This window comes from Aptenodytes forsteri, unplaced genomic scaffold (genome assembly GCF_000699145.1).
Source record: "Aptenodytes forsteri isolate BGI_AS27 unplaced genomic scaffold, ASM69914v1 Scaffold8, whole genome shotgun sequence".
Taxonomy (NCBI): domain Eukaryota; kingdom Metazoa; phylum Chordata; class Aves; order Sphenisciformes; family Spheniscidae; genus Aptenodytes; species Aptenodytes forsteri.
Genome location: NW_008796218.1, coordinates 1,442,765 through 1,452,708, shown reverse-complemented (window position 1 = coordinate 1,452,708; position 9,944 = coordinate 1,442,765). Strand labels below are relative to the sequence as shown.

The 9,944-nt window shown below is 38.8% G+C and overlaps 1 protein-coding gene across 1 annotated transcript in view; it reads left to right on the top strand.

Annotated features, from left to right (window-relative positions):
- Positions 1-636: 636 nt before the first annotated feature.
- Positions 637-9,944, top strand: part of TRPM5 (transient receptor potential cation channel subfamily M member 5) — a 40,740-nt gene continuing 31,432 nt past the window's right edge. Inside the window, exons 1-4 of the mRNA XM_009288747.1 lie at positions 637-753; positions 2,203-2,383; positions 3,946-4,112; positions 7,554-7,734. Coding sequence (XP_009287022.1) covers positions 637-753; positions 2,203-2,383; positions 3,946-4,112; positions 7,554-7,734 — 646 coding nt within the window. The remainder of the gene's footprint in view (positions 754-2,202; positions 2,384-3,945; positions 4,113-7,553; positions 7,735-9,944) is intronic.

Here is a 9,944-nt window from a genome sequence, read left to right as displayed (position 1 = left end):
CAGCCTGGCCTTAAATACTTTGGCTTATGAATAAATAGCCTATTCCTACAGCAGAGAGTAAACCTCTCCTAAAGTATCTTCAGATGAATACAATGTCATCACTTAGATATTTAGTGTTCATGTTGGATAATGTAAGTCATAGTAGCACGATGCATAACGACATCAAGAAACCGCAACTCAGACACTCACTGACACAGCTCTACTCTTGCTTGCAATAGTTTGTGGCTGAGGCTCGTCTTTCTCTCTTGTAGAATTAGGGTCACCTTTGAGCTCTGAGACACCCCACGTGACTTTGGATAGATCACAGGATCTTGCACCTTGCAACTCAGCTTTCTGTCTGCTAAATGAGAGTCGAGAGAGCCTTACTCCTTCATGCCTTTTTACAACTTGTTACATAGCTTTGGTGTGGAATCTGCCTCCTCCCGTATGTAATGTCCAACATTTGGTACAAACACCTCCAATTTTAGCTGAACCTTATAAGCATAATAGTAGAAGAATAAAATATTTGCCTAAAAACTCAGCTAGATGTAAATTAATGGATTTTGTGGCCTCTCCAGTTTAAACAGCTTCTCATTTTCCAGTTTTCTGTCGTCTTGGTGAACACCTTGGTCTACTGATTATCACCTTACAAATTCAATGGAGGAAATGGAAACCAAGCTCTGCAGCAGTGACAAAGAGGAAACTTTCCAAAGAGAACTACCATACTGTATAGGAGAAATAGACTTCACAGCTTCTGGGAAGAAACGTGGAAAGGTACAGCACTGAGGAGTTTTAACCCTTTTACACTATTGCTGTTGTTCAGCTGTTACTTCTTAGCATTAAATCTAGAGACTGTAATAGTGAAGGTATATACATATATAATACTATGCCACAGTGCAAGGCACCACATTGTACTCAAAGTAGGGACCGTACCTTCCTGAACATGAATGTGATTTAAAATAAGGCCTATTAATATACAGAAATCAATCACTTGACTTGCACTGACATGCTACAAGTACAGTTGATACTTCACAGCTTCTGGGAAGAAACGTGGAAAGGTACAGCACTGAGGAGTTTTAACCCTTTTACACTATTGCTGTTGTTCAGCTGTTACTTCTTAGCATTAAATCTAGAGACTGTAATAGTGAAGGTATATACATATATAATACTATGCCACAGTGCAAGGCACCACATTGTACTCAAAGTAGCCGCCGTACCTTCCTGAACATGAATGTGATTTATAAGGCCTATTAATATACAGAAATCAATCACTTGACTTGCACTGACATGCTACAAGTACATGATAACTTTAGGTATATACATATATAATACTATGCCACAGTGCAAGGCACCACATTGTACTCAAAGTAGGGACCGTACCTTCCTGAACATGAATGTGATTTAAAATAAGGCCTATTAATATACAGAAATCAATCACTTGACTTGCACTGACATGCTACAAGTACAGTTGATAACTTTTTCCTTTTTTTTAAAAAAAAAAAAATCATGTGCCCAGCTTCCTTCATTTTGCATCATTTCCCTGTTTTAACCTGTTTCTGCCAAAAATTAATCACTATGGATTTCAACATTTTAAACATACTTTTGAGCTGTTTCAAGACTCTCCTTAAAGTTTTCTCTCTCTGTTCTGCTAATAGGCAGAGAAGGACGTACATAGACAGACCCACCTCCTCGCTAGTCCCTTGCATACATTAGTGCTAGAGCAGAAGGAATTCCTAGGATCAGAAATCTGCCTTAAGATTTTGTTTCATCGTAAAGTCTTAAGCACAAAGCCAAAATAGATACAGAACAGGAAGCAGCAATAGATTCATGTAACATGTCCTTGAAAAACAGACATGAAATCAGGCAAATATTTCAGCTAGTACAGAAAAAAGAAATGCCTAAGAAATTTGTTGGCTTTGCTAGACTGCCATGGAACTGAAGGCGGTTCAAGAAGAATAGCAGCATTAAAGAAGAGAGCAATATGTCAGTCCGCAACACAGAATTAACCCATAGAACTGACCCAATTAGTGAGATGATAACAGTTACACAGAAGCCTGCTAAATTCATCCTAGTATTTAGTTCTCTGTCAGGTCTTGCTCAAATAAATTTTTCTTAAATAACCAAGTTGATGATAAATTTCCCTCTGCGTTTACCATGAACAATAGTCTACTGTATCCTACTGTCCCATTGTTATTCAGTGTTTTTTTGTTTTGTTTGTTGAAGTTTATTAAGGTCCCGAGTACCATTCATCCTGGAATTATATTCGAAGTTATGCTCAACAAATGGAAGCTACCCGCTCCCAATTTGGTTGTCTCTTTAGTAGGGGAAGAAGAAAATTTCCAGATGAAGCCTTGGCTACGGGACACCTTAAAAAAAGGACTTATAAAGGCAGCTCAAAGCACAGGTTAGTGCTTTAGACTTTAAAGGAGGAATTTATATTCCTGCTGGATTCTCACACCTAGCATCCAGTGATCTTTTAATGTCAATGGGCCTGCTCACGTGATTATTTTTGGAAGTTCAAGGCTTTGCTGAATGCAACCTACAACCTGTATTTAAATAGCTTTGAAAATGAAAGTTATTGTATTAGAAATAGCAAAAATAAGTTATTTCAAACCAAATTACTCTAGGCAACCATTGCTGAAGCGTAAAATTACCTGATGTTATTCCCTCAGAGATGACACTAGAAAGATAGCATGAGATGGGACCAAATACATTGTCCCTCTTTGGTGCCATAGCAAAATAATTCTTAAGAGAGCATAGCAATTTGACTTCAACAAGAATGAATTTAGGTCAAAATAAGAATTCTTGTTTTCTCCATTCTCACTTTTTAGTTACCAGTCAAAATCATGTTACAATAGTTTTTATTTTTCAAAGATTGTTTTCTTCAAATCTAAGAGTTGAACAGACTTTGTTAGTAAAACAGCCTACGATTAGACTCTAGTTTAAACAAAAAGACCTTGGTAATGTATAACGCAAAATAAGTCAGTTCACTTTTCCCCTGGCTGTTCACATGAATGACAAGAGCAGCGAAAAGCATTTAAAAACAAAACCAAACAAATCAATGTGTGGGAACATGCATGGAAGTGGCTTTCATTTAAGATGACATTTTTTTCCCCATAGCTTCATGAAAATACCTGCAAAATGAAGTGAAAATATCTGTAAACATTTCACAGCAAGCTCTTGGTTTAGCTTCACTGGTCCAGACAAGATTGTAACAGTTTTGGGTTTTGTAATGAAACAGCCCAGTACCAAAACTCTTTTTGGTACTTTTGTACCACAGAGATACTGTCTATCTCCAGCTGCCTTCTATACTTAAGACTAGACAGCACCAAGATCTCCAGTTCCTTTATGTTACATATTTGAAAAAGGTTGGTTAGCTGTTTACCTAGGGTTCTCCAAGTTCTTTGTCACCGTAACACTACTGCTGTAAATCCTACTCTCCTGAAGAATTCACTCTCCAACACACACAAGAACAACAGAAAGAGAACACCAGATTAGGCAGGTTATGCCCAAGCTCTTCTGCTACCAGGTGATTGCATGGGACTGTTTAGTCCTCAGTTCAAGCCAACAACTTCCTCCACCCCATCCCTTTGCTCTTCCTCGTGCAACAATCAGACCTGCTTGGTATAGTGATGTTTCTGCTCATAGTTAGACAGTAAGTGACTCTAGACTGGACACAGCATTCTTGATTGGCGTATTGACATCAGAGTAAAGATGGCAACGTTGCGTCACATGATACGGGAAGCACGTTTGCTTGGGCATATAATTTCTTCTTGTTTTCCTTATTAAAGTCTTACATACTTTGTATGTATTTTAATTCTAAAAGCTACAGTCCATTAAAACCTGTCTACAGTTTATCTATCTAAAAAAAACCTTAAATCCAGTACTGCAAGTAATGTTACTTGACACACAAACATGTTCAGTTATGAAGAAATTATCTAACTATTTTTTAAAAAATCATTTCAGGTGCCTGGATTTTTACCAGTGCTTTACGTGTAGGAATAACAAGACATTTAGTGCAAGCAGTCCGCGATCATGCACTGGCTAGTACTTCATCCAAAGTAAGAGTGATTGCCATAGGAATATCTTCACTCAGAAAAATTCAGCACAGAGAAGTTCTGGACAACACAAAGGTATTTTTCGCTTATTCTACTCATCAGACAGGATTGTTCAGAAGTAAGCTGCACCTTTACAAAATGTGGAAGTAGTAGGCAGAACAACGTTGATCTAACTTAAAAACAAAAGTGGGGTTTAAAGTGTGTTTTGGTGGGAAACAGAAATAAAAAGCAGGAAGAATTGTTAGAACATAATGATTCTGTGCCCTGCGCACTCAGTACACTTGGCAGCAATTCTGCAAATATCCAGCAGGTGACAGCATTAGACATTAGCTCAGCAACCAGAGTAAGGCTGAACGTCAGGAAAAAATCATGCATCATGTGGTAACTTTAGTATTTTTTCCCCTAGTCCACTTACTGCAGAAGCACTTTCTCCAAGCTATTTCATAAATACTGTAAAAAGTATATTTTCTAGTATGGAACACAAGCCATAAATACTTCAAGACCAAGTTTTCTTAAGTAGTCATTGAATTGGTGTCTAATACACAAAAACTTGCTCAACGCACCAGGCCAAAAATGCTAGCCATGTGGGATTTTGTCTAGTTATTGGGAGCTCTAGGGACTTCACAATTCAGGTCAAAGCAATCAAAGTTCTTGGGGGACAAAAAAAAAAAAAAACAGGTCAAAGCAATCAAAGTTCTTGGGGGAAAAAAAAAAAAACAAACAGGCAACAAATAAAAAAATCTCACCCAACAAAACAGTTGCTGAAAAAAGGACAAGTTGATGCTGAATTGACCTGGAGGTGGAGGAAAAAAAAAATTATAGCATGACCTTCTTGTCACTGGATATGCAGTCTGTCCTAAGCAGAATATTATAACAATAAAGTAAGTATGTAATGACAATGAATGACAGTTCCTCTGTGCTATTTTACTTCCCTGCAGAAGCTAAGAAAAAAATTACAAACATGGCCCTTTGAACTCACACCTAGTTCTTCTCTGATAGGCTAGCAAGTACCAGCTAGCAGCTGGGACACTGCCAGACCATATCAGCAATTTATTGTCATTGGACTTCCCCTTTTTCCATCCTTTTTGCCAAGCACAGCTACCTGTGTGCTCTACCAGGTGGGACTCTTTAGCTGGAAGACTTTAAGCTATTTGTGTGGCTGAACTGGTCTGAAAGGACCTCAGAGGAAAGAATTCTGTTTATTGCATTTGTGAATTTTATTCAGAAAAGTTGCTTTGGCAAATGCAAACTAACTATTTCACCTCCCTCCCAGGCTAAGTGATCAAAATGCATCTGGATCTTTCCCAACCAGCAGCTACAAAACAAGTGCACTGGTCTTTCTATTGCATTAGATTTTCTCCCCTTTAACTAAAGCCCAAATTCTTTGTCAAGGAGTATTTCGTGTAGAGTCCTTTATCAAGGAATATTTCCTGACCCTATGACTTCTGGCACTGCTTCCACCCAAAGACATTCTGGATTTTAGTCAGTAACTTTAAGACAAAGGAACTATAGACAGGGATGTTGATCTAAACCCAGTTGTCTTTATACTTGGCACTAACACAAGCAGCTTGTTGTATAAAATAGAGCTAACAATCCACACTAGCAAGGAGAAAAACAAGCCCTGAAATCAGTGGATCCCTCCCATCTCTTCTGTGTTAATAGTATGCTTTAAACATCATTGAAAGATCACTTCCACATTTTCAGAGAATAAATAGGAAAATCCCCGAGGGCCTTTTTCAATTAGTTGTTGTGCCTCCGGGTCCTAATCAAAGGCCAGATCTTTGGCAAGTAGGTTTACTGTTACATGGCAGCAGAATATAGGCACGCCCTCTGCCAAAACAAAATTTGAAGGCAAATTAATGGTGTCAAGAAGCTTTCCTCAACAAATAAGAGACAGAGAAGGAGGTAAAAGAAACTTGTGGCACTTGCTGCTTGTAAAGGACATGCAAATTTACTGCTTTTTTTCCCTGGAACAGCCTCTGATGTTCCTACTCTTCCCAGAGCTGCTGACAGAGAAAGAAGCCATAGGAACACGTCTGATTCACCTTGCTTTGAAGGAGATTTCTCTTCTCCAGTTTGACTGTATGCAGCTTCATTTCAGAAAGCCACTTAGGGGCATGCTACGCAGTGTCCTCAACTCTTCTACCCGCAGCATGAAGGAGCTTGTCCTCTGGGCTACTTAATGTTTTTATGCACTAGTAGTGCTGCTACGAGCTCCTGGTCATATGTTCACTGCGTCTCCAACATCAGCCTTAGCCTTGGCTGCGGAGAGGAACCTGGATAACCCCTGAGTTGGACTTTCCCCAGGATTCAACTGGGCACCTGCTCTTCCTAGCAGACTGCCAAGAGCTGAGATTAAGGAAGTCTCCACATAAGATCTGGCTCTTAAAAACCCAAACATAAATCTCTCTGCCATACCTTAATGATAACTAGGTTACTTGCATAGTTACACTGCTATGTCTAGAAAGGCTTTAACACCAGTCCGTGTCCACAAAATTATTGGGAGGAAAATGCAATACACAGGCACAATAGCCAAACTGACAGTTGGAGTTTTGTTCATCAACTCAAAGGCTGCAGCAGTTGGAGAAGAGACATAATAGAAGGAAATGCAGATCTTAAACAATTGCTTTAATCTGGCTTACTTGCAACATGACAGTGATTATGAAGATGAAAAAGAACACTAACCAGGCATTTACAGCCTGGCTTGCAGCTAGGAATGATATATCAAAGTGGATGTGCAACAGTGGGAAAGAAAGATTTATTAAGGAAGTAAGGGGAGCTTGAAAAATTGTGTGTATGGAAGAATATATGTAGCACAATCCTTAGAACAAAAGACTATTAGAGGCGTTCTGTTTTACCCAGACAGTGATTTGATGCAAAAATTCATTAATAAATAATTTCAAGATATAACACCCCTCACCCAAAATAAAAGAAGATTGCACTTTCTAAAGTCTGCCTGTCACGCACTCTTTTAGAATGCAATTTCCAAACTGAGAATAACCATTAAACCTCATATAACCCTGTCAATTAAATAAAGCTGCATTTAAATTGATATGGACATATAGCAGGCTAACTTATCTACTGGGCTAAACGTGGACAAAATGCTACTGAAATGAATAGGTTTGCCCCTGTTTATACTGGCTGAGACTTTAGCCCTCTGCAACATTACAGCTCCATCCACAATTATCGGGTCTCATGGCCCCTTTCCATTTGTCCAACAAACATTTCCAAAACCTCTGAATGAATGCCCACGTTCCAGAGATGATGACTAATGTCACTATATTTCGCAGAGCCCAGGAGGGAAATTTCAGGGAGTTCAGCTTTCAGTCCTGTCAAATCTGGCACCTTTCAGAAGGAACACATTCTCCTTCTCTACCCTTTTCAAAGGGTCTATTCAAGTGTCTCAAAAGTGGTGTGTTATGTCATGGCACAGACAACACAAAAATGGAGATGAAGCACATAAAACCATGGACTGTGTTTTGTAGAGAACACTAACATTTCTCCTCCTCTCTCTAGAATGAAAGTCTTGTGCACTACCGATCAGATGATAATATCCAAGGCCCACTGTATTCCCTGGACCACAACAATTCCCATTTTATTTTGGTGGATCACATAACACCAGATGAGCCAGATGGAACCACTAAGCTACGTCTCAGCTTGGAAAAGCATATTTCAGAACAGCGTACTGGATATGGTGGTAAGTAGACTCTATATAGGCATGCTAACTTGAATAATACTGATATTACAGTGATACTTGTGGGCCCCTGGCCTTATCAGAGGCAAGTCCAATTCTCAAATTGGGCAATCATCTACATAGGCAAGATCAAGTAAACATATTTGTCATTATGTAAGAGGCAGAACTAAGGTGACTTCTGAAGCTGAGAAAGCTGCTCATTGAACCAAAACCCCTGACTTTTCTCGCATCTTCTTAAACATAGCTCAAAGCTGATCTTCAAAGCATAGCTCAAATTGCCTTAAAACACAACAAATGGAAACAAGTCCAGCTTTAAGTACCTTAACCAGTGGCTCTAAGAGATGGATGTTCATTGTTGTATACTTTTATCCGCTTTTGCGCACAGGGTCTTGAATTGCTCCCACACTGGAAGAAAAGACTTGTCCCAAAGCCCTCTGAAATATTTTAAGCCATATTTATTTCAGGATAAAATCTTATCCTGGGTAAACAACATAGCATCTAATGGCCGTCTAAATCTATGTGACCTTTGTTTATAATGAGAACTGAGTATTGGGCAGGCCTCCTACTGCTCTCTGTGGAAACAATTCGGTTGTAGTGCTAATACAATTACTTCTACCTTTCCTTTGTTTCTGTAATACCTGCAGTGCTAACACAGCTGAAACAGAAGGGAGAGCTCACTTATTCGCACTTGTATGCATCAATGGAATATTCAATTACATAGCCCATAGTATGGTTGCACAGATGTACCTGAGGGCATGAATGCACCTGAAGAATGCTTATCTGGTGACTCAAATAGGAAAGACCACAGGTGGACTGTAATGGTAGGCTGAGGTTGCAGTGCTGAGAATTAGAAAGTAGCCTCTTTCTGCTTGCAAACCAAATCTGATTGAACAAATCTCAGTGGAACAATTTTCTGTCAAAAAATGCTGATTCATTTGACAAATATTTCACTGGAACATACTGAATTCAGTGATATCTTCTATAAATAAAACCAATGTCGTCCATTTAAGCTCATTTATATTCAAGCTGAGCAAAGCTATGTGACTTTACTGAAGTAAAACACTTTAACAAAGTCATGCAGAATTTCCCTATTTTAAAAAATACCTAGAAGTCATTCAGAGGAAGTTTTTGATATGCTGAATATTCTTAGCAATTAAGGACTTCCCACCTTCCCAGCATAAAGTCAGAATTCCCCACCCCTCCTCTGGCTAAATTTTATTTAAATCTATGGTAAATGAAGACTATTTGAAGCCATAAACATATCTTGAGGAACCTGTAGTCACAGAGGTCACTCTTCAAACTTCATCACCTTATAGAGGTATGGCAATGCTATATACCATTCACTAAAACAAATGAAGTTACTTGCCAATCATGTCCTGGCTACAGCTCAGTTCTACCTTATCTCTGTAGTCATCCCACAACAGATCCAACAAGTAGTAAGTGGCAATCTGTATACTGCTCCGAGAGACCTACAAAGGGAAACATCAAAAAATGGTTTGAACCAAATGCCTTTTATTTTCCAACTGAAAGAGGCATTCATCTCATGATGCTACTGTTTTGATTGAGCTCTTTTAGGCCAATCTATAGTCACCTTTGGATTACAGAGTTCAGCATTTACAGTATAAACCATCTAGAAATAAGTGGGCCCCTGTGGGAGCATGGCTAAGGACAGGGATGCCTACATCATTTCTTCCCCTGCTGCTGTGACATGTTAAATATTTCTTCAGCATTTCTTTTAGATGTATAAGATTATGTTATTAATAATCACCACAGTAGACTGTGCTGAATGAAATTTTAAGCTGTTTAAGCGGAGTAATAAAGAGTATATGTTTCCTGTCAAATCATATCTGATTCATCTCACCCTAGCTGGTCTATATAGTCAGCCTCTTCATATTTTTAAATCCTCCTTTTATCAGGCTTTTCTCCTGGATTCCACTACACCTTCTTGCACATGCTAGGCACATGCATAACACCTGGGACAAACTGACAGCTTTTCACTTCTAACTGTATCTTAATATAAATAACAGCAGCTGCCTCTCTGAAAACAACAGTGAAAAAAAAACAGAAAAAAATCTGAAAAAAACCAGACATACAGAAGTGCCAATATCCATATTTTGCAGCTGAGGTGTACTGAGGTGAGAACATACTGGACTGCTTGACAGGGATCATGCAAGACATCCAAGGCAAAGGTGCCTTTGTCCTGAATCTTAGAC